General features: G+C 46.9%; 1 protein-coding gene across 1 annotated transcript in view; it reads left to right on the plus strand.

The window, feature by feature from the left end:
- The window catches only part of LOC115546754 (ryanodine receptor 1), a 67,209-nt gene that overhangs the window by 26,419 nt on the left and 14,997 nt on the right, over positions 1 to 25,793 (plus strand). Inside the window, exons 40-84 of the mRNA XM_030360489.1 lie at positions 111 to 254; positions 780 to 1,053; positions 1,361 to 1,475; positions 1,680 to 1,812; positions 1,922 to 2,016; positions 2,333 to 2,468; positions 2,895 to 3,081; positions 3,351 to 3,462; positions 3,965 to 4,085; positions 4,333 to 4,502; positions 4,978 to 5,198; positions 5,379 to 5,469; positions 5,576 to 5,716; positions 5,815 to 5,978; positions 6,252 to 6,330; positions 6,573 to 6,662; positions 6,765 to 6,905; positions 6,998 to 7,075; positions 7,164 to 7,239; positions 7,563 to 7,686; positions 8,248 to 8,363; positions 8,733 to 8,800; positions 8,917 to 9,038; positions 9,423 to 9,472; positions 9,585 to 9,645; positions 9,774 to 9,900; positions 10,126 to 10,237; positions 10,329 to 10,410; positions 11,165 to 11,295; positions 11,409 to 11,729; positions 12,540 to 12,780; positions 13,214 to 13,301; positions 13,818 to 13,910; positions 14,737 to 14,751; positions 17,897 to 18,067; positions 18,314 to 18,373; positions 19,412 to 19,546; positions 19,876 to 19,988; positions 21,353 to 21,449; positions 21,539 to 21,648; positions 22,033 to 22,084; positions 22,337 to 22,408; positions 24,677 to 24,776; positions 25,371 to 25,450; positions 25,560 to 25,636. Of these exons, the coding sequence (XP_030216349.1) occupies positions 111 to 254; positions 780 to 1,053; positions 1,361 to 1,475; positions 1,680 to 1,812; positions 1,922 to 2,016; positions 2,333 to 2,468; positions 2,895 to 3,081; positions 3,351 to 3,462; positions 3,965 to 4,085; positions 4,333 to 4,502; positions 4,978 to 5,198; positions 5,379 to 5,469; positions 5,576 to 5,716; positions 5,815 to 5,978; positions 6,252 to 6,330; positions 6,573 to 6,662; positions 6,765 to 6,905; positions 6,998 to 7,075; positions 7,164 to 7,239; positions 7,563 to 7,686; positions 8,248 to 8,363; positions 8,733 to 8,800; positions 8,917 to 9,038; positions 9,423 to 9,472; positions 9,585 to 9,645; positions 9,774 to 9,900; positions 10,126 to 10,237; positions 10,329 to 10,410; positions 11,165 to 11,295; positions 11,409 to 11,729; positions 12,540 to 12,780; positions 13,214 to 13,301; positions 13,818 to 13,910; positions 14,737 to 14,751; positions 17,897 to 18,067; positions 18,314 to 18,373; positions 19,412 to 19,546; positions 19,876 to 19,988; positions 21,353 to 21,449; positions 21,539 to 21,648; positions 22,033 to 22,084; positions 22,337 to 22,408; positions 24,677 to 24,776; positions 25,371 to 25,450; positions 25,560 to 25,636 (5,386 nt within the window). The remainder of the gene's footprint in view (positions 1 to 110; positions 255 to 779; positions 1,054 to 1,360; positions 1,476 to 1,679; positions 1,813 to 1,921; positions 2,017 to 2,332; positions 2,469 to 2,894; positions 3,082 to 3,350; positions 3,463 to 3,964; positions 4,086 to 4,332; positions 4,503 to 4,977; positions 5,199 to 5,378; positions 5,470 to 5,575; positions 5,717 to 5,814; positions 5,979 to 6,251; positions 6,331 to 6,572; positions 6,663 to 6,764; positions 6,906 to 6,997; positions 7,076 to 7,163; positions 7,240 to 7,562; positions 7,687 to 8,247; positions 8,364 to 8,732; positions 8,801 to 8,916; positions 9,039 to 9,422; positions 9,473 to 9,584; positions 9,646 to 9,773; positions 9,901 to 10,125; positions 10,238 to 10,328; positions 10,411 to 11,164; positions 11,296 to 11,408; positions 11,730 to 12,539; positions 12,781 to 13,213; positions 13,302 to 13,817; positions 13,911 to 14,736; positions 14,752 to 17,896; positions 18,068 to 18,313; positions 18,374 to 19,411; positions 19,547 to 19,875; positions 19,989 to 21,352; positions 21,450 to 21,538; positions 21,649 to 22,032; positions 22,085 to 22,336; positions 22,409 to 24,676; positions 24,777 to 25,370; positions 25,451 to 25,559; positions 25,637 to 25,793) is intronic.

Genomic DNA, 25,793 nt, shown 5'->3' on the forward strand with positions numbered 1-25,793 from the left:
AAAAAGTTAGGGTTAGTGTAAGGGATATGTTGCCATAGTAATAAAATCATAAAACAGCAGGTTGCTATATAAAGGTAAACACACGCTCTGACCGCTCCCCGCCACACTAGGCGTCCACATCGATGAGGAGCAGGAGGAGGAGGAGCTGGACTCCTCCGTCCGCGGCCGGCTGCTCCGCCTCCTGGAGAGGGTGCGGAAGTTCCGTGAGAAGAAGGTGGAGGCGGAGCCTGAAGTGGAGGAGGAGAAGAAACCTGGTGAGCATCGCCCACCGTCTTTGTCACAGTCTCGTTTTTTCACGGCCACATCGATTCTGTACGGGTCAGTAACAGAAGTATGTTGAAATGGGAAATCGATCAGCCTGGTAATGGGCATTTATCCATACAATAAAAATCATGAAATCTTTTCTGGGACCGCAATATACTTCGTCCATATTTTGGCTGTTCATTAGCCAATCAAGTTCTCTAATCCAGCAGTCCCCAACCTATGGGTCGCGACCCAGTACCGGATCGCGACTCATGTGGTACCGGGTCGCGAAGAAAGAAGAATTATCTTTTCTTAGTTTTATTGCTGCCCTGAAAAGTTACTCCTCGTTCAAAGCCAAACCATTGATTAAGCGAGCTTGTTCAGAAAAACGGGCATTAGTTGAATTTATTTGAAATACAACGGGCGTTGACCTCGGCGCCTGGTCATCAATCGTATGCAGCCAGAACACATCCGTTGTCCTCGGGGCCCGTGCTATGACTCGGGCATGCTATGACTCCCGTCTCCTGTTCCACCAGGCACCCTGCAGGAGCTGGTGTCCCACACCATGATCCACTGGGCCCAGGAGTCCTTCATCCAGAACCCTGAGCTAGTACGCATGATGTTCAGCCTGCTCCACCGGCAGTACGACGGCCTGGGGGAGCTGATCCGGGCCCTGCCCAAGGCCTACACCATCAACATGGTGTCCATCCAGGACATCATGGACCTGCTGGAGTGCCTGGGCCAGATCCGCTCGCTGCTCATCGTGCAGATGGGGCCCGAGGAGGAGAGGCTCATGATCCAGAGCATCGGGTGAGCGCCGCTGCCTTGTGTTTACCGGCGACTGTACACCAGCAGGTACAGGGGTGTTGATCAGCCATCACAAGCCGTTACCGTATCTGAGGTGACATCACACATGGGAGTGTCCCACGCAGTCGCATCGTATTTGATCAGCCTACCAGTTGGTACGGTCCACGGGTGGTCGGTTGGTCGGCTGGTCGGTTCACCTATCCAGTCTACATCTGGGTTCAAAAGGGGCCCTTGATATATATTTGACTGGAAGTGTAGGGAAAACGTGCACAAGATTGAACAGTGTTGTGAACCTTTTGTCCTGTGTTAGGAACATTATGAGCAATAAGGTGTTCTACCAGCACCCTAACTTGATGCGAGCCCTGGGCATGCACGAGACCGTCATGGAGGTCATGGTCAACGTGCTGGGGGGCGGCGACTCAAAGGTACACCTGGACCCATAATGATGATGTCATGAAATCACACTGTATACACACTTTTCAACACTATTTCCTTCATCAGCAGATATTTTCATTCAAAGCAACTTACAGGGATATGTTTGATTTAGGTTTCATTCATCAGGTGGCATCATGCAGTATCATGGACCCCCTGAGTATTTTTTGGACGTTTTTGTTCTATGATTTCCCCAGGAGATCAGGTTTCCCCGGATGGTGACGAGCTGCTGTCGGTTCCTCTGCTACTTCTGTCGCATCAGTCGGCAGAACCAGCGCTCCATGTTCGACCACCTCAACTACCTTCTGCAGAACAGCGGCATCGGCCTCGGTCCGTGTTTACAAGTCTCAACGCCCCTTCTGTTGGAAATAGAAACAATGAGCTAAATATTGAGGCCAAGTCCTCCATGTTGATGTCTCCTCCATTTATTCTTCTCCAGGAATGCGCGGCTCTACCCCCCTGGATGTGGCGGCCGCCTCCTGTATTGACAACAATGAGTTGGCGTTGGCCCTGCAAGAACAGGACCTTGAAATGGTAAACGCTGTCCCTCCACTGTCTAGTCTTACATCTCCAACAAGCCTCTTAACCATCACATCTAACCTACTACTCTCTATGTGGTCAAGCATCTCTCACGGTCTTGACTTCTGAGCTGCCCAAGTCTGATTTGTTTGAACATATCTAGGTGGTCAAGCATTAAGCAGGATGTTGAACTCACATATGCCCATGCATTTAATGTATATCCCTGTGAACTTCGGAGCTGTCCAAGTCTGATTGTGCTTGTTCTACCTCTTGGTCATCAAGTAGTTAGAAGGATGTAGACCAAGCCTGTTTGTGCTTGATACCTCTCTAGGTGGTCAAGTATTTAGCAGGATGTGGACTCCAGAGCTGCCCGATGCTGCTGTCCAAGGGCTATCCTGACATCGGCTGGAACCCCTGTGGTGGGGAGAAGTACCTGGACTTCCTCCGCTTCGCCGTGTTTGTCAACGGTACTCTTCAACCTTACCATGCTCTATAGTATATGGACCTCATCACGGGATACCCTTAGAAGGTTTCCTGCACATCTTCCGGCAAACAAGCATGTTGGGCTCATTGACATAGAACCGTCATTAGTCTGATACAGTATCAGACAGTACACACAAAGATGATACCATTGGAAAAAGGCTATTTTTAAGACTAGGTTTATTTTAGGAAGCCTGGGATAAACATTGTCACACATATGAATAGGTAAAAAACCCATACATTTTTCCCATGGCAACATCACTCATAAAATCCAATCCCAGACTTCACTGTCCGAATGGTACGCTGGTCTGTTGATTGAAGGAGAATGCTGACCCCGGTTTGCTTGGTTGTGGCTCATAGGGGAGAGCGTGGGGGAGAATGCTAACCCCGGTTTGCTTGTTTGTGGCTCATAGGGGAGAGCGTGGAGGAGAATGCCAACGTGGTTGTACGGCTGCTGATCCGTCGTCCTGAGTGCTTCGGGCCAGCCCTGAGAGGGGAGGGCGGCAACGGTCTGCTGGCCGCTATAGAGGAGGCCATCAAGATATCTGAAGACCCTGCCAGGGACGGACCTACCGTCAAGAAGGACCGACGCTTCCCCATGTAAGACCTGTAGCCTAAAGACCAAAACCTTCAATCTTGAATTCTGGCTCATCCAGATGGCATTCACTTGGAATCATTCACATTGAATCCAACCCATTAAAAAAACAACCGTATTCTTATTGTATGGTGTGTTACACCAATTTCGTCATAAGGTCAATCACAAAGAAATGTGTAATGTTAGGTACAATACGAAATGGGAAATTAGCTAACAAAGGGAAGTATTATGGGAACCGTCTCTCGTGTGCCTGACTGTGATATCTGCTGGCCAGGTTTGGAGGAGAGGAGCAGCACGAGGAGAACAAGGTCCACCTGGGGAACGCCATCATGTCCTTCTACTCTGCCCTCATTGACCTGCTGGGGCGCTGTGCTCCAGAGATGCACGTAAGATCCGCTCTTTAACCTGTACCGGCCCCTTATACAAACTTGTACCTTGAATACAAGAACATATACGTTAAATGACCCCATAACCAACAGTAAGGCCCTCTTCTACTTCTGCTGAAAAATTTAACATTCACACCTCCACCTTTTCAATATGTCTCATGTTGATTGGCTGTGGGATTCTACTTGATAATGGGGCTTTGGGTGGGGAATACTTACTGGTTAAACATAAGGGCTGGGGAACGGGAGTGTAGCTGTGTTTAGTCATTCATCAGTCTCTTTTATTCAAAGGTGCCCTACAGTGAATTGATTTGATGTGAATTGACACACAAGGGACAGGTAAGGGTTTGTTCGTCTTGCCCAGGGACGCTTACAGTTAGACTTAAGTCATTGGCGATCAAACCCAGAACCTTTTGACTCCGAGCCCAAACCCCCTCCCCGCTACGCTAGCCCTGCCCCTGGGTAACGCAGAGCCCTCCGGCGCGGTGTGTCTGTGTTCCTGCAGTTGATCCAGGCGGGGAAGGGAGAGGCGCTGAGGATCAGGGCCATCCTGAGGTCTCTGGTCCCCATCGAGGACCTGGTGGGGGTCATCAGCCTGTCTCTGCAGATCCCCTCCTTTGGAAAAGGTAAGGAAGAACCATGCAGACATATGGATCATGTACATAATCTAGAGCACGTAAAAGAAAGGAATATATAAATTCCGGATTCGATCTTCACTAAACACAATAAATTGTTTGAAGCTACAGAAGGTTTTATTCATGACAAATGACTCATCAGTCACTATTGAATGCATCTTGACCAGGCTCCCCTGCGTGTAAAGACGATAACAAAGTACCCTACAAAGTACCTTAACGCAGCCCCTGCATCTCTTAGACAACACCATCATCGAGCCCAAGATGTCGGCCAGCTTCGTGCCGGACCACAAGGCCCCCATGGTGCTGTTCCTGGACAGAGTGTACGGCATCGAAAACCAGGACTTCCTGCTCCACGTGCTGGAGGTGGGCTTCCTGCCCGACATGAGGGCTGCTGCTTCCCTGGACACGGTGAGTGGTGATTTATATGAATCCAACCATCTCACTACCGTTAGAGAGTTGGAGAGCATCAAGCCTCAATGCTAGTGTACCTATAGCTTATAGTTTCGATGGGAATTTTCATAATCAATCCTTTTGATCAATCAATATAATCCTGCTTATTGAGTTGATCCACTTTTTTTCAGCCAAACAGCCTTCATGAAACTCCCAACATTGAACTGGATGTTAGCTAATTGCATGGGATGGGTCTTTAGCCTTCATAGATGTACACAGATAGCATGATGATGTCCTGTGGAGACCTTTAGTTTCGACAACATCCCCATGATCCCCGGTTGAGAGCTTAGGTTCCACCAACATCCCCATGATTCCCGGTTGAGAGCTTAGGTTCCACCAACATCCCCATGATCCCCGGTTGAGAGCTTAGGCTCCACCAACATCCCCATGATCCCCAGTTGAGACCTTCAGTGTGGATCTCCACCTCCTCCAGGCGGCATTCTGCACCACCGAGATGTCCCTGGCTCTGAACCGCTACCTGTGCTCGGCCGTGCTGCCCCTCATCACCAAGTGTGCGCCTCTGTTCGCCGGCAGCGACCACCGGGCCATCATGATCGACTCCATGCTGCACACCATCTACCGGCTGTCCCGCGGCCGGGCCTTCACCAAGGCCCAGAGGGACATCATCGAGGAGTGCCTCATGGCCCTCTGCAAGTAAGGGCCGGCCGGCGGAGCCCTGCTCAGAGCAGTAGCGGGGCGTCAATGAATACAGTGGAGGTTACACGTTCGACTATGTTCAGCTCTGACATGGGTTAGAACTTGTTGGGACCTCAGGGCAGTGATGGGTAGTTTTAATGATATAGGACAAATGTATTATTATTATTTGTTCCCCAGACATCTTCGTCCCTCTATGCTCCAGCATCTGCTCAGACGGCTGGTATTCGACGTTCCAATACTCAACGAGTACGCCAAAATGCCACTGAAGGTACGACACATACACCACTGAAGTGTTTCCTAGAATAAACTTCAATCGTATGATCTTGCTGTGTCTTAATGCCATGTGTGATAAAAAAATGTCGTGCTTCCTGCAGCTCTTGACCAATCACTATGAGCGTTGCTGGAAGTACTACTGCCTACCAAACGGCTGGGGCAACTTTGGCGTCGCCTCAGAGGAGGAACTGCATCTGACCCGCAAGCTGTTCTGGGGGATCTTTGAGTCCCTTGCACACAAGGTAACATGTCTTCTCCAATTGTTTTCTAGTCATTCGTTGTATAATTATCTTTTTTGTAGATTTGTGTAACGGTTTGTTTATTTGTATTTTTTATGTAGAAGTTTGATGCTGAGATCTTTAAGATCTCCATGCCGTGTATCTGCGCCATCGCCGGGGCCATCCCCCCGGACTACGTGGACGCCACCTACTCCTCCAAGACGGAGAAGAAGGCCTCCGTGGACGCAGAGGGGAACTTCGATCCCAAGCCAGTGGAGACCACCAAGTGAGGGCCTCTTAGGATAGGATAGGATATATTTATTTGTCATTGCACAGAAGTACAACGAAATTCAGTGCACTCACGTACTGGTCTCATTTAAAAAGGTAACATGATAAATAGTAAATAGTAAATAAATAAAGAAAATACATTCAACATTTCGTTGGAAGGGTTTCCAGTAGAAGATAAATGTGGAGGGGGGAGGCTTATTCTTTCATGTGACCTCTTTCTTTGAAGAGGCACAGAGGGTGTGTTTTCTAACTCTTTCTTTTGTTCATGCAGCACTATCATTCCCGAGAGATTGGATTTTTTCATTAACAAATACGCTGAACACACCCATGATAAATGGGCTTCTGAGAAGGTATGGTTTTATGTTTGGCTGTACACTGACACATAATGTAACGGTTGGGTCTTGGTCTTTGTGTCTTTCAAAATGGACCCTCATATCCCAACATGCTCCAGTTTGTACATTGTATTGTTGTATTGTATATCAAAGCTTTTTACCGTTGAATGGTGGCCAAAAATTTGAATTACAATCAAATCAAAGCTAACCCTTATGTAAACAGGATCCTCTGTCTAACTCATATGAATGTCCCGTTTCAGATCCAGAACAACTGGTCGTACGGGGAGGTACTGGATGAGAATGCAAAGACACATCCCATGCTGAGACCCTACAAGACCTTCTCAGAGAAGGTAGGACCACAGTCAGGATCTTCTTCAACAAGAGTCCCCCTCAGTTGCCCTCCCTCTCTCTCTCTCTGCTCGTGGTCTTAGCAGCCTCTCTCCTCCTGATAGGACAAAGAGATCTACCGCTGGCCAATCAAAGAGTCCATCAAAGCCATGCTGGCGTGGGAGTGGACCATCGACAAGGCCCGGGAGGAGGAGGAGACGGAGAAAAAGAAGACGGCCTCTAGAAAGATCTCCCAGACCGCCCAGGTAGAGTGGTTAGCAACGAATGGTTGTCATCATGGGAACCACTGAACAGTGTTATGTCGGGATGACTTTCACGTTTGTATCGTGTGTTCCAGGCGACGTACGACCCAAGCCACGGCTACAGCCCTCAGCCAATTGAGATCTCACACATGGCTCTGTCCAGGGATCTGCAGGTATGTTGGCCCTTGCATATGCCTTAAGGCATTTCATATACATATACATAGTCTTTCATCTGAGTTCATGGTGTGTCTCTGTCTCCAGTCGATGGCAGAACAGCTGGCAGAGAACTACCACAATACGTGGGGACGCAAGAAAAAGATGGAGCTAACGTCCAAAGGTGATGGACTTCACCACCCAGGACACCCTAGCAACACGATAGCAACACCTGAGAATACCACGCAGAATACCATAGCAATGGCAGAGCAACACTGAAACAACAACGCATTATGTGCAACGTTTAGTTTTCTTCAGTAACTGCTGAGGAAATGCCCACACATCACAAGGCCATGCTTTGGTCAGCCAGGGCATCTTCTAGTTTAACATCTGACACAATAATACACGTTGAGGGATACACACTTGAGCCAAACTGAATGAATAAGATGGTGATTCCTACTTCAACGGAGACCTTAACTGAACACTGCGTGTTTTTCCTGTGAATAGGAGGCGGGACTCATCCTCTGCTGGTGCCCTATGACACACTGACGGCCAAGGAGAAGGCCAGAGACAGAGAGAAGGCCCACGAGCTGCTCAAGTTCCTTCAGCTCAACGGCTACGCCGTCACCAGGTCACACACCCTCTACACATACTGTTACCTTTCTAATACAATTAGAAATGGACAGGTATACTCAGCTATGTGTTCTGTGTCCGTTTATAGTAGGCATAATATTTTAGGGCTTGTACATTCCGTGACCGCCATTTTGGAAGTATATAGGAGCATAAGAATGTTAATTAAAAAGTGTTTTGGTTATTGTTTAGTAATTAATCGTGCAATTATTTATCATGATATTGTTGTGTGTGCGTATCATGCGAGACATGGCAAAACACAGTTATTTTTGATTTGCCTAGGATGTGGTATATTTACGTTTATTTAGGACATTACTACAACTCTCTTGAGAAATGCGCCAACAAATAATCCCATGATGCATTCTGATGTATAAGTCCTATTCCACTATTACAACTACCTTGCAGCCTGGTTTAGATGTCTCGTGAAGTTTTTGTCGCAATTTATTTTTAGATTTTGTGTTGTTTCAGATGACCAAAAATCTGTACGCTTATATCCCTAAGATATGTCCTGTGTATCCGTAACTCGGCGGGTTTGACTGACCGGCTGCTCTCATCCCTCCAGGGGTCTGAAGGACATGGAGTCGGACATCTCGTCCATAGAGAAGAGGTTTGCGTATGGCTTCCTGCAGAAGCTGCTCAAGTGGATGGAGATCGCACAGGAGTTCATCGCTCATCTGGGTAGAGTACTTTTGTAAAGAAGAGTGTGTTAAGGGTTCATTTATCTGGTATGTGTGGGGAACCATGGAGAAAAAAATCAAGTGGAATAAGAGATTAATTTGATCAGTTTAGTAAACAAAAATCGAAATTGTATCAATCAACAGAAATGGTATAAATGAGAATTGATTTTTGTTTGATTAGTAAAACATTTAAAAACCATATATTAACTGATCATTGCTTCAGAAATTCAAAAATGAGGTTGCTTTTCTCTGCTTGACTGACTCAATTCCTCTAAAGTAAGGTAGTTGTTAGTGTCAGCCCCGCTGACACTAACCATTCAAACACTAACGCTGTAGTGCTTGACTGTTCCATCCTTTCCTGCGTTAACAGAGGCTGTGGTAAGCAGTGGGCGTGTGGAGAAGTCCCCACATGAACAGGAAATCAAGTTCTTTGCCAAGGTCAGCCCATTACTTCTGAAGTGTAACCATTGATTATGTGGACAAAGACAGGCTGTTTCTAAGTGTGTTGTGTTGTGTGTCTGTGTGTGTGTCTCTACTTTCTTTCTCGCTCTCAGATCCTGTTGCCTCTGATCAACCAGTACTTCAAGAACCACTGTCTCTACTTCCTGTCTACACCCGCCAAAGTTCTGGGCAGCGGTGGACACTCCTCCAATAAGGAGAAGGAGATGATAGCCAGGTAATGGGCCTTATTAACCCAGCGGCCATCTTGTTCCAAACGCTCGCTGGGTGGTGGAACTAAATGTTCTGCAGCTGATCTGATGGCTGTCTTACATGCCTTAATACATCACACACAAATAACAACAATGCACTCTATAATTGGTTGAGATCTGTTCATTATTTCCAGTTCCGACCCGTTCATCAGTTGACTATTTTCCATACGTTCCATTGTCTTTTTATTCAAAATGTCCTCTAACTTATTTATCCCTCCTCTTCTCTCCTCGGAACTTCTTTCCAATCTCTTTTCCTTCCATTGCTTTCCTTCTTTTTCATGTCTTCTTCTTCTTCTTCTTCTTCTTCTTCTTCTTCTTCTTCTTCTTCTTCTTCTTCTTCTTCTCTTCAGTATATTCTGTAAAATGGCTGCTCTGGTGAGACATAGAGTGTCTCTCTTCGGTAAGGCCACTGCACCTTTTTCCAAATTTCTCCATCGTTTTCTGCTTCCTTATATTCTCATCGATCTTCCCACTGAAACGATACCAACCAAATAACAACACCCGTTCTGTAGGAACTGACGCGCCGGCCATTGTGAACTGTCTCCACATCCTGGCACGTTCACTGGACGCAAGGTACGTCCCTTTTTATTGTCTTTGACAGATGAAACATCAATATCTCCATTATGTCTGCTTTGGTTGTGTACACTACGTCATGTTAAGTCTCTCCAAAATCCATCCATCTGTCTTGTGTCCATCATCAGGACTGTGATGAAGTCGGGGCCTGAGATTGTAAAGGCGGGGTTGCGCTCCTTCTTCGAGGGCGCTGCGGATGATATTGAAAAAATGGTGGAAAACCTAAAACTGGGAAAAGTATCAAAGGGCAACCAGGTAGGGTCTAATTCATTTTAAATTACAGCTCACATGTTTCCAACTGAATAGCAAAAAGAGTGTGAATGGTTCTTATTCACCTGGCGGCCATCTTGGTTCTGAACGCAAGCTAGGTGGTGGAATGAATGTTGAATTCCCCCTTCAGTTCCCCCTCGCCCAGCTAGCAAGATGGCCGTTTTGCCAATTTTGGGCCATGATCTCTGATCTCCTCGAACCTCTGTGCAGCAAGTGAAGGGCGTGTCCCAGAACATCAACTACACCACCATCGCCCTGCTCCCTGTGCTGACCTCCCTGTTCGACCACATCGCTCAGCACCAGTTCGGAGACGACGTCATGTGTGAGTCGACCACGCACAATCAATACCCTCGCGCGTTTTTTGGTTCGTCTGAATGTTAAACCGTCCTGTTTGGTTTGGTCCCGTCGTACAGTGGATGATCTGCAGATGTCCTGCTACCGCATCATGTGCTCTATCTACTCCCTGGGCACCGTCAAGAACCCACACGTTGAGAGGTGAGGGGCAAGCACACAGTTTCTTATCAGGATACTTGATGGATAACGGTAGCTGAGAAGGTTAGGGTTCTTCTTGAGGTATGGAGGATGTTTGGGAAATTAAGCTGCTATCCATTTGGATGGTACGCTGGTACGAATGACGAGAACGTGACGTATTTCCCTTGCGCCAGCCTTCCAGTTTGCCATTTTTGTTTCTGTCGAGCCACGAGGGGGAGTAGTAGCAGGCTAGTCATCATTAGCAACATAGCCTCTTTAGCAAACCAGCTTCATAACAAAACTTTACATTGAATTGCACGCAAAGCAAGACCGTGCAATGCATATATTGGTGACCGGATTAAAACAGCAATGAAATCAAGTGTGTAAGAGGTTTTAAAAACGACATTAAAACCACCAACGTGGTACAAATAGAAAGAAAATACATCTCATCCCCCATTAACTATGGGCGCAGCCATCTTCTTTGCGAGTTGTACAGCTCTGCTCGCTCTACTTTGAAAGCGACGAGATACTACGACCAAAAGGGGGCGTGCCTCAGTGAAATGCCGCAAGAAAGCTGGGAGATTTGCGACTTTACCACTTCGTAAATCCAAATGGATAGCAGCATTAGCGTGCTACACAGCATACTATGGAACTTACCCTGTTAAAGCGAGAAGCATGCAGCGTGTTTGGTTACTTAGCATATTGGGTTGTTTCGATTGTAGCTAAAGGTTTGATTAGAGCAGAGGAGCTGAACTGAGCCTCTCCCTTTCCTCTACAGGCAGAGGCCCGCTCTGGGGGAGTGTCTGGCTCACCTGGCGGCGGCCATGCCGGTGGCCTACATGGAGCCCAACCTCAACGAGTACAACGCCTTCTCCGTCTACACCACCAAGACACCGCGGGAGAGGGCCAGTAAGTCCGCCCGCCCTCACCTCTCCCTCTGCCTGATCCCCTGTCCATCCGTCCACCCCTCCGTCTCTGTTTCTGTGTGACCACATCGTAATATGTTCTCTCCCTCCCTCAAGTCCTGGGTCTCCCCAGTGAGGTCCATGAGCTGTGTCCGGACATCCCCCAGCTGGACTTCCTGCTGAAAGACATTGGGGAGCTGGCGGAGTCGGGGGCCCGCTACACGGAGATGCCCCACGTGATCGAGATCACCCTGCCCATGCTGTGCAACTACCTGCCCCGCTGGTGGGAGAGGGGGCTGGAGAACTTCCCCGAGCAGGAGAACCAGCTGTGCACGGAGGTCACCTCGGAGCACCTCAACCAGCTGCTGGGCAGCATCATGAAGATCGTGGTCAACAACCTGGGCATCGACGAGGCCTCCTGGATGAAGAGGCTGGCGGGTGGGAAGCACATCCACAGCACTTTACTGTGCTCTTCATAAAGTACTGAGTACTTTATGAAGAGTACCTTATTCGCAGGACTTTAGTCAGAGTGCTATATATATTGAGTACTTTATGAAGAGTACTTTATTCACAGTAATTTAGTCAGAGTGCTATATACTGAGGACTTTATAAAGAGTACTTTATTCACAGTACTTTAGTCAGTGTACATTATTCAGGGTTCCTTACTCAGAGTACTATACACAGTGTACCTTATTCAGAGTTCTTTACTTTAGTACTTTATTGATCCCGGTGCATCTTTCAGAGATAGAAACAGTGTGGTAAAATTACAACAACAAAAAAGTGCGTACAACTACAAAACACAAAATAAAATGTGTAACGTAGAAATATATGTATACAGACAAAAATGTACATGATTTAATGGACTTGTAGTGTGGATGGATGATTCATTAGTAACCAACCTTAATCAAACCAAGGGCCGAAACCATTGTCTCCTCCAATGAAAGAGAATAAGGATTAAGTGGTCACTACCCATCAGGCAACGGCTTTGTTAACATTAACAGCTCTTCTGCAGTCCTCTGCAGGATAGTGTAGTGGTCAGGGTGTAGTCCAGCAAAAAGGTACTGGGTTTGATCCCCACTGTCCGATCCTTCAGCACGATGCCTTCACCTAAAAGACCCGTATCTGATGACACTGTCATCAGCCGCTGTTGAACAAAAGCATCTCCTAACCGCTCATCGACCCACGCACGGCCTGCAGCACGCATCGGCACTCACTCCCTCCCTCCCCCTGCGCCCCCCCCCTCCCCAGTGTTCTCCCAGCCCATCGTGAGCAGGGCCAAGCCCGAGATGCTCAAGTCCCACTTCATCCCAACCATGGAGAAGCTGAAGAAGCGCACGGGCAAGGTGGTGGCTGAGGAGGACCACCTCCGCATGGAGGGCAAGTCGGAGGGCGACGAGGAGGACGGCACCATCCGGGACGAGTTCGCCGTGCTCTGCAGGGACCTGTACGCCCTGTACCCGCTGCTCATCCGCTACGTGGACAACAACAGGTGGGAGGGCGTGGAGTGGGACCTTAGTGACGTATATGGACCCAGTGGGGTCGGGGCGAGTCTCGTCTGGAGAACCTCAAAACGGATCACATTGTTGTTAACATTAAGATCTTAAAACCCATTTCCCCTAGCCCGCGTAAACCTTCCAAGCTTTCCGTTAGATTATGTTGATTTACCTGTGTCTCATTGAATACACTATTTTGTTCTTCATATATTATAAGGATAACTTATTAGTAAAGTAGTGGGAATGCAAGAACGCAAAAGAACGCAGGTCGAGAGGTTGATATCCATTTTAACTCTGATTTACCAGGACCGGAACAATGTTACAAGTTATACTCAACAGGTGCCGTAGAGCCCCCACTAAGGCATGGGAATAACATAACATAACATACGCAGCATTGACTGAGAGTTTGTGTTGAATATCTGCCCTCAGGGCCCGCTGGTTGACCTGTCCCGACCCCGACGCAGAGGAGCTGTTCAGGATGGTTGGAGAGGTCTTCATATTCTGGTCCAAGTCTCACGTGAGTTGGCCTCTTCAGACCAAGGTCAACCGTTATTCTATCCCAGAGGGTGATTGTTTTGTGGTCCAAGTGCAAATTCTTACAGGCAACAATCCAAAGGTTAAGAACTGTAGGTTCATAAGTCCAGTCAGGTCACATTTTTTAGTATACGTTATATAGATTCATCACAATTACAGTGTAAATGAAAACCCCCACAGCCCCAGAGACTTAAAGGAAAGGGCCGGGGAGATTAATGTGGAGAATTCCATGAGAATAAACAAGCCTAACAGGGGAGGGCTGGGGAAATCAAAATCCTTTAAGCTTTATTATACTAGCCCGAATCACAGATGGGTAGTTCTTAAATGAGATAAAATAAACGTAATTTACAATCTTAAAATATTCAGAAAAGAGCGAAAGATACAAGTGGCCTCTGTGTTGTTAGCCACACAACCTTTTCTGGGCCCTCGGGGACTCTCTTCGGGGCCCTTGGCCCTGCGACATCTTCCAGTGTGTTCTTGTCTTGTGAAACACATGCAGAACTTCAAGCGAGAGGAGCAGAACTTTGTGGTGATGAACGAGATCAACAACATGTCGTTCCTCACTGCCGACAGCAAGAGCAAGATGAGCAAGGTAAGTCCCAGCCCGTTCCAAGAGGGAGGAGCCAATGCTTCCCCGGATGGATTCTGGGTATTTTCACAGACAACGCGTACATTATTATGTCCTCTGCAGTGCCCTGCTTAAAACCAGCCATGTCAAGCCTTAAGACTAGTGCATTACCCATTTGTTACCGCTCTTATACTCTTATCTTCTTCTTTGATTGTGTTTATTGAGTTGAGACAGTTATTGTACTGCTAACCTTGAGCATAGTGACAGAGAGGCACGTACTCCCTGCTGTGCAGGTTCCCCAGGTGTATTATCTTCATGGTGTATTATTAACCTATTCTCCTCCCAAGATGTCAATCATAAACTGATTAACCTCATTCGTTACTTCCTTTTAGACCAAGTTTTTTTATTCTGTTTGTCTTTTTTGCTTACCATTTAAACGCAACTCCATAGGAGGAGGTATGTGTGTGTGTGTGTGTGTGTGTGTGTGTGTGTGTGTGTGTGTGTGTGTGTGTGTGTGTGTGTGTGTGTGTGTGTGTGTGTGTGTGTGTGTGTGTGTGTGTGTGTGTGTGTGTGCGTGCGTGCATATGTGTGTATGTATGTATGTTTGTCTGTATGTCTGTATGTACATCCAGTATGTTTTCACAATCTGTCTGTCTGTCTGTCTGGCTCAGTGCGTATGCGTGTACGTGCGTTTGTGTGTGCCAGCACCATGAGCACTGATGCTGGTGCTCCATGCTAATAGTGTCCCATGGTATTCTCTCTGGTTCCGTGCCCCCCCCCCCCCCCCCCCCCCCACCCCACCCCAACCCTGTGCCCTTTCCTTCTGTGTGGGTTGCCGCTGGTTACGCAGGGCGGAGACTCAGAGGTTAGACGTTGTTTCTGCACGCCTGCTGCTGCTGTGCGCATCGCATGGCACCACACCTCAGAGGGAACTTTTCATCAACCTCTCCCACACACTGGCACACTCGATCCGAGCCGCGGCGCACACACAAACACACACATACACAGTGAAACGCACAGCGATTAAAACACAGACACACACACACGCAGGGATCGGCGTATACACCGCAGGGATTGGAATGGGAATTTAGATTCTGTAAATATTGGGATTCTGTGAAAATGAGCGCAAGAGAACGTTCAGCTATAGGCGGATACGCGACGGCGCCCTCTGTAGCCGTTAACGATCCAGCTGAGAAAACTTTGTAATGCTCTGGTTCATAATGTTGATTTTTGAGTCAACCTAACGACACGTGTATTGTGGAAGCAAAGAAATCCGATACTGGGATCGATCTCATCCCCCCCTGCCGGGGGGCAGTACTTAACCGTCCCCCCAACACATCCTCCCGGCCCCCCCCCCCCAGCGCCGGCCACATTCCCCACGTGAGCTCATTCCAAACAGATCCTCCGCCCACGAATACGATCCGCCCGGCTGTTCACAGTGATTGTATTATCGCTATAATCGCCACCGCCTTGTAATCCGTCCCCATTGCAAAATACCGGAGTAGATGCGTGTGATGGCTATGAATATAAACATCCTATGAATCGCTAGTAATAGACACTGGGTGGGTTCTGGGCAACTGTGGCACGGATCTACTTGTGGCGGCGTTGTTGCATTAGACACGTTGAACCAACAGACTTATACACACATAGCTGGCATGTTTGGATCACACAACAGGGCAGTACCTTGGTCTTAATCATCTCTACGCACTATCAATACAGTTTATATATACAGTATATTATCTGATAGAGCTGATGTAAACCATTGGTGTTGATAATCCAATCACGCTATCAATACAGTATATATATACAGTATATAACTGACGGACTCGACACGTTTCTGTCACACATCAGGCATTCACTGTTGGTGTAAATCTATTCACACTATCAATACAGTATCCAAAAAAAGTGTCAATACATTATATATATACAGTAGTTATCTGATAGACCTGATGTACACCCTTGGTGTTAATAATCGTCTTCGCACTATCAGTACTGTATATATATATATATATATATATACACATCTGATGATGGATCAGTAGACCGATCAGGGTGCCCAGTCCAGGACTATCCGGTGTGATCCGGTCCGGTCCGGGTCCTGCCAGTGTGTGAAGGAGTGGAGAGGAGGGGCGCTTGATGAAAGAACTCTGCTGTAGAGGGCGGGCCCATGGCGCCTTGCTCCCCCCCCCCCCCCCCCCCCCCCCCCCAAACAGGAGCCAGGCCAGGGGGCGGGGCGCCATCTACCTGTCAGTTTGCTCTTAGTCCATCCTAGCTGGGTTAGAGTCTGAAGTTCCAACGGCTTTTCCTTTTGACCTTTCTTTTTCATTGATTTCTTAATTTTTGTTTTCTTTGGAGTTGGGTTATTTGATGTTTGTGGTTCTGTAGCATTGGTATTTGTAATGCATTTGCAACGAATGCAAGTAGGGGATCAACTCCGCCCAGCCCTCCCATCAACTTCGCTTTTGTTTTACAATTCCATCTTCACGGCCATCTTCTGTAGTCATCACATTCCTTGGTACCCGCCCGCTAACCCACAACCGCTGGTCCAACCCGAACCACAGCTCCCGCTTCACCTCATTCTCTGATCAAACCCTCAATAGCACGTGTGTCCCTGCACTTAACCAATCAGAGAAGCGGCTCAACTTACCTCAGCTTTTTGCTCTCATCGCAGTGGCATCATCCTTAATCTTTTTCGAAACTGTCAGAGGCTGGCAGAAAATGTGTGTAGTCACACCATTCAAAAGTGCTGTTGTATTACAGTTAAGATCAGATTTGCTAAGGTCACATTAACTTTATTGAATTATTATTTAATTATGACAGTTATTTGGTCAACTATGTCATCAACAGCTTTTTTTTTTACCTCAAATTATTATATCTTCCACAGGGCATATGCTATAGCTAATCTTCATCTAAATTCATCTAAATAACAAATAATTTTGATGCATTGGCTCCAAGCTTCCACATCTAATCCCTGAGGCCAAGGAGGGCGTACAAAAAGCGAGTTTCCTTTTGCAGTTTTCTGAAGTTTTGCTAATCCTCAAATAGCTCTCCATTTGTGTGGTTCTAAACTCTAAAACCTGTGTGTGCGTGTTGACTCCATGTGCATCTCGCTCTACCACAGAACAGCACGTAGCCTTCCTAATCGTTCCATCTAACCCGTCCTGTGTTCAGGTGTCTCCTCCGTTGTGTAGAGAATGCAGAGTGGATTGTCCCGTTGGATGGAATGCTGCCTAGCATGCGGTATCACTGAACTTGAATTGTTTCCTCCCCTACAGCTGTCAATCATCTGTCCACCACATCACTCCCGCTCACCCGACCCATAGCGAGACATTTCACACCTCATATCTCCCTCACATGTCCACAGCACCGTCTCACCATCTAGAGCTCAGACAAGGATCACATTTGTGTATGATACGTGGGGTGAACGGTGACAGCTAGTTCCAGCGACATTTTCCTTCAAATGCAGCGAGAATTACAACAGAAAACAAGCTGTTCCTTAGCCAGGTCATTGAGTTGTGTATAAGGAACACCATCAGACATATTTAAAGAATCCGTGATCTTTGTGTTTCGCTGATCCATGATCTTTGTGTAGCATGTTGACACACTTTGTCAACCACCTCATTTCTTTTGCCCCTCTATTTCTTATACAGCAGTCAGACGGACAGGTATTTTTTCATGGATTCCCTTATCCAATGATACTTTGTGTGAATATAGACTCTTGTAGATGTTGCTTGACGTCGCCTTGTTGGACAGGTAGTTGTACTTGAATGAGGGTGTGGGGGGGGACTATCAACCTATCTATCTATCTATCTATCAAAGCGACTGTGCCTGGCATTGAATCAGGGCTGCTGCGGGTTCAATGCAAATACATGTGTTCACCCCGGCACCAACAACCACCAAATATATCCATTTCTGTCATTCTTTCCTGGTGCATTTTCCCCCATTTCCCCCACTGACTCCAAACCGTAAACACCCTGTCGGTTCCTACCATGATTTCCCCCCCTGCTCAGGGAGGGGGATCGGACGCGGAGCGTACCAAGAAGAAGAAGCGGGGGGACCGCTACTCGGTGCAGACGTCTCTGATCGTGGCGGCGCTGAAGAAGATGCTGCCCATCGGCCTGAACATGTGCTCCCCGGCCGACCAGGAGCTCATCAACATGGCCAAGATACGATACTCTCTGGTACTGGTCTCTGAGTCCTCCTAACTGGTCGACCCAGTGTCTCTGTTCCGCTCTCGCCCTCTCTGGGTCTCGGGGTCTCGGGGGGTCTCGGGGGGTCTCGGGGTCCTGTTGGGGAGGGGGGGGGGGGAGTGGTGACATTGTGTGCCACGTCGATAACGGTGTCTGTTGGTGGGAGGGTATGATGGTGTCATGTGACTGGTGACTGGTGAGCGGGCCAGGGCTAACTGGGATGCGTTCCTCCCACAGAGAGACACGGATGAGGAGGTCCGAGAGTTTCTGCTCAACAACCTGCACTTCCAGGGAAAGGTGAGTCCGGTTGGATGAAGGTATTCTGTGGTCGGAACGCCATGAGGTAAAACATCGGTTCTCAAAAAGTGGTTAGCATACACCTGGTGGTACGCGAACGACACTGTATAGTGGTATGCAGAAGAACCTCCCAAAAAATATATTTTAATAACTACATAATTTGTTTACCATGCGATCATTAAAATGGTGTTAACAGTAAGTTTTGCCCTTCCTGTAATATTTTTGTTTCAATATCAGCCTGTTTGGTCGTTTGGTTCTATGTGAAACATCCACACCAAACTGACAGCAAGATATAAATGCTAAAATTACGATTGGTTCAGAAACAAAGTGATCGTTGCTCCAAAGGGGAACAGTTTGGAAGAGAAGTGCGGACAGGAGGAAAATATTTAGAGCAGAATTGTACAAAACTGAAGTGGACGACATTGAACCCAGCACAATAAATCCATGAAACCATCGCATCTCAAACGTCATCTTACAACCGACAAACCGAAAAGACAAACTAGTTGATCTGTCCTAAGAAAACGTGAAACTGAATAATGTTGTCACTTGCTCTGTGTGTTTGTGTGTCAGTTCTCAGCTGACAACAGTTACCAATAAATAATATCCCATCATAATGGTGGCACTTCAGGAGACAAATGTTTTCTGAGGTGGTACGCTGTGGATGCTACTTTCTTCAGCAGTTGCTCTCATCCAAAGTGATTTGGAGGGAGTTCTGATACATGTCGTTCATTAAAGGCAGGTGTAAGGCAGGGCAACAGGTGAGGGAGTGGACAGGAACCCAGAACCTTTTATGTCTGCAGTCAAACACCCCCACCATCATCATATTGCCCCTAGTTGGCAATGCTAGTGCTAATGCTCTTGTACTTTTGATTCGATGACTGATTTTATTAGATGGCCATCTATACACATAAATCCCAATCCTTCAGTGAAATTGTCGGGTCGTAAGTGACTGGTTGCCGTTACTTTAGAGTTGCGAACATGCCTGTGTTTATACTCTAGCCTATACGTTATGTTCACGGCTTGTGTTTGACCGGCTAGGTGGACAACCCGTCCATGCGCTGGCAGATGACGCTGTACAAGGAGATGGCCGGGAAGGCAGAGGACGCTGACGCCCCCGACAAGGTGGTGAAGAGGGTGCAGGAGGTCTCTGCTGTCCTCTACCATCTGGAGCTGGTGAGCGGCCACTCACACACATATACAGACAGACAGGCAGACAGGCAGGCAGGCAGGCAGGCAGACAGACAGACAGACAGACAGACAGACAGACAGACAGACACCAAAGAAAACACATGTAAACATTCAGTACAACTAGTCTCTCTTTTCCAATTTCCTGTCTGTCTTCACTATCCTCCATCAAGGCACATTAAGCGCTGTCAAACGGTTTCACGTCAAAGTGCTGTCATAACATCGCTGTCTGAGACACAACTTTCATGATTTCAAGCTGTTTCAGGAAATAGGTCTTTATCCTCATTTCATCGGCTGTAACGCCTTCTCCTACACAGACGGAGCACCCGCTAAAGTCCAAGAACATGGTGTGGCACAAGCTGCTGTCCAAGCAGCGGCGCCGGGCCGTGGTGGCCTGCTTCAGGATGACCCCCCTGTACAACCTCCCAAGGTGGGCCCTACCACATTCAACACTACCTAGACATTAGGCCTAAAAAATAAAATTGTTTGGTTCCGGTTTCTGACCGACCCTGTCAATTTATGTGCGACCCAAATTATTTTATGAGCTTTATAAAAAATAAAAAAATAAAAAGGTTGGTTTTTTTTGATGCAAACTATAATTACGTTTTTGTACAGCACCTCTTCATTCTGAACAAGGATGAGCGAGTTTTCTCGTTTTTAGATGAAAACAACCTACCTATCATTCGCTGCCGCTGGAAAAAATAAAATAAAAAAATAAAATAAATTCCCTACCTACCCATGACCTCAACTGACAACCAACAGGAACCAAACTTTTTATTTTTTTAGGCCTTAAAGGGGTAATATCATGTGCTGTGTCTGAAATCCCGCACTTCTACACTTACACTTACTTTTTTGTGTGCACTCTGCGCAAAAACGGAGAGTGTGCCAAAACGCAGGGCACTGGAAGTACCTCGGTGGCGCACTCAAAACGATCTAAAACTTGAGTGTGGACCGATGGACACATTCCACCCTCAACGGCCGCCATCTTGTCTACGTAGCGGAGGGGGCGGGAACTTCAAATGTTTTTGAGTTGATTAGTACTATACAGCGCTAAAATAAATACAGATAAAATCAATAGAAATTGATTGATGGTAATTGAAATTGATAGCTATTAAAATGATGGGCGAATTATGGAAATGATAAAGAAGAAGAAAAAAATACCACAGAAGAAGAACCGTCAAACTGCAAACTAATTTCCGGTAGGTGCGCCGGGAAGGCTGTTTTGACAGTGCACTGTAGAAATGAGAGCACTGCGCCTATAAGTAAGTGTACTGTTGGGATAATGAAGTGCACTCAATGTAAGTGCCCTTACATAAGTGCGCGATTTCAGACACAGCAATGCTTTCTCGATCTTTTCCTTTGCTTAAGACTGTTTTATGACGTATGTGTACATGGTTTACGTCTGCTAACCTTGAATAATCTAAGTCTGAGCCAGGGGTAGTATTCGCCCCCACAGAGAACGCCCCTCAGTTAGTTCAAAGGAAGACATTTCAGGTTTAATGGCTTCAATGAATGGGCACTTGGGTACTCCGCACTGACTTTGAACCAGGAGTTAAGTCACGTACATGGATCAGGGGGATCCATGTAAGGCTGTCGAGATCAGGGATCGAACCCAGTACCTTTTTGCCGAGGAGTCGGCCACCCTAGCCACGACTAAACTACCCTGCCCCTATCCCGCACTATTCTGTTCCATCGTAGCTGTTTATATTATACATACAAGCATTAAGTGTCGTTACAGGAGCATCAAGCATTGCCATATGTAGATGACTATTGATGCCCCCTATCCGACCCCAGGCACAGAGCTTCCAACATGTTCCTGGAAGGATACAAGAGGAACTGGATCCATACGGAGGGATACTCCTTTGAAGACCGCATGATTGATGATCTTTCTGTGAGTAGAACCCGGAAGTGTCATCTCTTGGTCTTATGACCTCTGCTGTCACTCACACTCCTCCTCCTCCTCCTCTGTTTGTCCCTCAGAAAGCCATGGAGCAGGAGGAAGGAGAAGAGGAAGAGGAGAAAGAGGCCAAGCCGGATCCGCTTCATCAGCTCATTCTGCATTTTAGTCGAACCGCTCTGACAGAAAAGAGGTTAGGTTGCTCCTGAACATCACTGGTTGACACCCACAACCAGTGAGCTCGATGAACCCTACCTGGAATTTGATTTCATTCATTCGTCCAATGGGTACTATCAAGTGACAATAGACTTTATTCATCTCCCAGGGAAATTCGGTCGGTCTCCCGTGACCACAACCTCACAGAGACATGTACACATTACATTATATTCCCATAAGGCATAATCCCTACTTGGTACAAAACATACAAAGGTTAAAACACTGTTTGTTGTATTTGGAGCACATGTTTTTGTGTCACAATTGATCGTGTCACAAGACCCCACTGGCTCATGTGACACAACAGGCCCATACCGTTTACCTTGAAGGATCATATGTGTCTCTTCTCTTCTCTTCATTACAGTAAACTTGATACAGATCACCTCTATATGGCATATGCCGATATCATGGCAAAGGTAAGCCTTACATGTTTTTTTTGCTGTAGAATCATAATTTGCATTAGGCTAACCGCCAGATTCTTAAAGTGTAGACAGTGTCCCTGGTTCCTGCGCTGCGTCTTCCCGTCCCGTGTATTTGCATGCTGCTGGACTCGCCAAATTGTAACTGTTTGGTCGGACAAAAGCCGGAGACAGTCCCACTCATACCTGGATCCGCCTCAGCCAGCACAGCCTTCCTGACCCCCGTTGCCCCCATGTGCGTTTCCTCAGAGCTGCCACCTAGAGGAAGAGGACGAGGAGGAGGAGGAGGAGGATGTGGGGCAGGATGAGATGTCCTTTGAGGTGCGACAGTCAGAGCTGGTAATGGGCGGCCAGGGGCTTGGGATCGGGAACACAAGGAGCGGTAGCTCTCGACGCATCGAGTGACCTCATCACGGAACATTACCCCACATCCACCCCTCCGCTCTCTCTCTCTCTCTCGCTCCATCCCTGTGTCCGTCTCCGTCGCTTGTCCGTCCCCTCTGTCTCTCTCTGTGTGCAGACACGTGTGTGTGTGAGTGTGTGTGCGTGATAATTGCTGTGCCACTGGCCTATGTGTCGCCTGTGTCCTAATCCAAGGAGTTTCTGGCTTATATTTTGAAGTGGACATTTTTTTAATCCTGAAACTAATATATTTGCCGCACGATTGATATTTACAGAGAAGATAAAAAGTTACATTTGACAAGACTTATGTCTTGATTGAGTAAGCGCATTAGCAAATGTACTCCAAACAAACTCTTTCATAACGAGTCGTTCTTATGAAGTGATTCAATAGTGTAAACTTCACGTGAGTTTGCAGCTAAAGTAAGTTTGAAAGCGCAGCGTAAGAACGTCCACTGCGTCACCATCGAGTGCTTGACATGATCTTCTTCATGTGTGCATTTCCATGGCTGAAGATTTGAAACCATCCCTTGACCGTGACTCATTCTCTCTGACGATACTCGAGTAAAGCAAATATTGTATAAACAAATGAAAATGTGAACAGAAATCAGGCTGCATACTTATCAGTGAAATATGATTTAAAAAAAACAAAAACATTTCTTTGCTCTAAATCTCTGACAAATTGACCCACTGTGTGCCCACTCACACCACTGACCTACTGACCCATCCACAGCTCTCCTCTCTGTGTCGGTCTGTGTATCTTTGTTCCATTCTTTCCCTGTCTCTCTCCGTGTCTCTGTCTCACCGTAACATGTGACCACCTCATAACCCTTGGTTTTCCATTAAGGGAATGCTACTAACCGATGGTTCTTTCCTGACTCACTTAGATTACTGACAGACTACAGTGAAAGCCAGTGTCCGACACACAGCACACACACCGCATTGAAATGCACCCAAACAATTCTACACTCACTTAAATTCAGCATTGGAAATTGATCAATCGACACTCACATTTGGCACACTCTTGAATGATCAAGGCGTAGTAAAGAACCAGTCAGGTACAGTGCTTTTTAATGAATGAGCTGTACTCCCAGAATGAGGTCCTCCGTCACCACACATAGCGGGTAGAGAACGGCTAGGCATACGCGGGTGGGGGGAGGGGCTATGTGGGTGGGGGGAGGGGCCATGCGGCTTGGGGGAGGGGCTATGAGGGTGGGGGAGGGGCTTCGTGGGTGGGGGGAAGTGGCTTGGGGTGGTATGGGGAGGTGGGCGGGGGAGGATTTATATTGGCCTGTACTGTTTTTGGTTAAAAAATGGAATATCCATACTCTCGGGATATTCATTGCTTTTTATGTTGTCTTTAGGGCCAACATGTGTATATGTATTTACAATATGTCGGAATATACTGTTTGCTGGTATATTATAATACCAGTAAGACCAGTGAGCTAAAGAATTGTCATTGCAATGTATACAGGAGACAGCATGAATAGAGAAGGTGTGAGATGAAGACATGTAGGTGAGCCAGTACGATACTGCAAGACCTCCAGGCTGTTGGCTGTAGTCTTACTCTTGCTCTAATTGGCAAGCGTGAAAACAGTAGAAAAAATCTGTCATGTAACGCATCAACTGGTGTGAGAGAATGTATGTATGAGATATACTGTATATATAACTAATATGTAGTGGATCTAATGTTTAGGTTACATTATGCGTGATTAGTAAGTGATTAGTATGTGGGGTGGAAAGCAGTGGGAGCAGGTAAGTGAGTCTTTTTAAAACCGTGTGTGAGAGTGAGAGTGAATGAGGTGTGAGTGCAGGGTGAGTCTCACAGAATGGGAATGGATAGGAAAGACCTCAAAGTTGAATTAACCCTATTGAATTAATATTAAAAGCTTAAATGTAAAGAATGTCCCATGTAATCCCGCGCCTCCCGAATTTCGGACTCTTTCTTACCCAAAAAACAATTGTCCAAAAGCGACGGCCCTAAAAACCTATAAACTAGTTGACCCTTTGTTTTAACTCTTCTATTAAAATCCCGAAGATAAAATGTAGTGTCTGTCATCCACAGTGAACCCAATGACCCAGTCTATTTCTATAATGAAACAGAGGGTCCATCCCATCCATTCTGATTCTACGGGTACGACAGCCATTTAAAACACAAGGAGTGGCTCACGGCGTGTGTGTCCCCCACAGGAAAAGGAAATGGAGAAGCAGAGACTGCTGTACCAACAGTCTCGCCTCCACAACCGCGGCGCTGCCGAGATGGTCCTGCAGATGATCAGCGCCTGCAAAGGTAGCTCCTCCTCCTGCCTCACACAGTAGACCAGAGGGTTGCTGGTTCAAGCACCAGCTCCTTGAGCAAGACCCTAACCTATTACATCCACACCATGAGTCACTTTGCTACTCTTGCTCTTTTCTTTATCGTCCCGGCTGGTGTCTTTCTGTTCTACGTATATGACCCTTGCTTGTCATAAGAATTTCACTGTACTGAATGTGTGGTGGTGTCAACATGCCATCGGAGTGTGCATGTATGTCTGCCCTTGACGTCTGACTGATTTTATATTCTATATTGTCAACCAGAGTCAGAGTATGATTGTTACCAGTATATCACCTAGTAGAATTCAACTTGATTATCCATAGTTGCTAATAAAATGCTACTTGATTAGCCATAGCGGCTATTAAAGTGCTGTTTGATTAGCACTAGTGGCAAATAGAGTGCCACTTGATTAGCCATAGCAGCTACTAATGTTTGATTAGCACTAGTCGCAAGTAGAGTGCTACTTGATTAGCCATGATTAGCCACAGTGGCTAGTGGCTAACTCCCCCATGCAATGCGGTTAATCTAACAATGAGTAACGACATACCTTCCTGTGCCCCTGTCCTACAGGTGAAACGGGCCCTATGGTGTCCTCGACCCTAAAGCTGGGCATCTCAATCCTCAACGGAGGCAACTGTGAGGTCCAGCAGGTACATGACATCATCCAAACAAACCATATGATGACATCACATTCAGTCACTCAAGTCATTCAGGACTGTGACACACATCCTGACGGGTTTTTTGTTTCCCTTTTGGCAGAAAATGCTGGAGTATTTGAGGGATAAAAAGGATGTAGGATTCTTCCTGAGCGTCCAGGCACTGATGCAAACGTGCAGGTCAGTTTGAAGTTTACATGAGTCTATATGAAATGGTCTACAGAAAAGACAACAGACAACAAAAGAAAAGATAGTGTCGGTTGGTATGTATTAGTTGTGGTCTGTTCGGACCAGGCATTGTGTGCTGGCTGGGGAACATGTTTATACTGTGTTGTGT

Source organism: Gadus morhua, chromosome 7 (genome assembly GCF_902167405.1).
Source record: "Gadus morhua chromosome 7, gadMor3.0, whole genome shotgun sequence".
Taxonomy (NCBI): Eukaryota; Metazoa; Chordata; class Actinopteri; order Gadiformes; family Gadidae; genus Gadus; species Gadus morhua.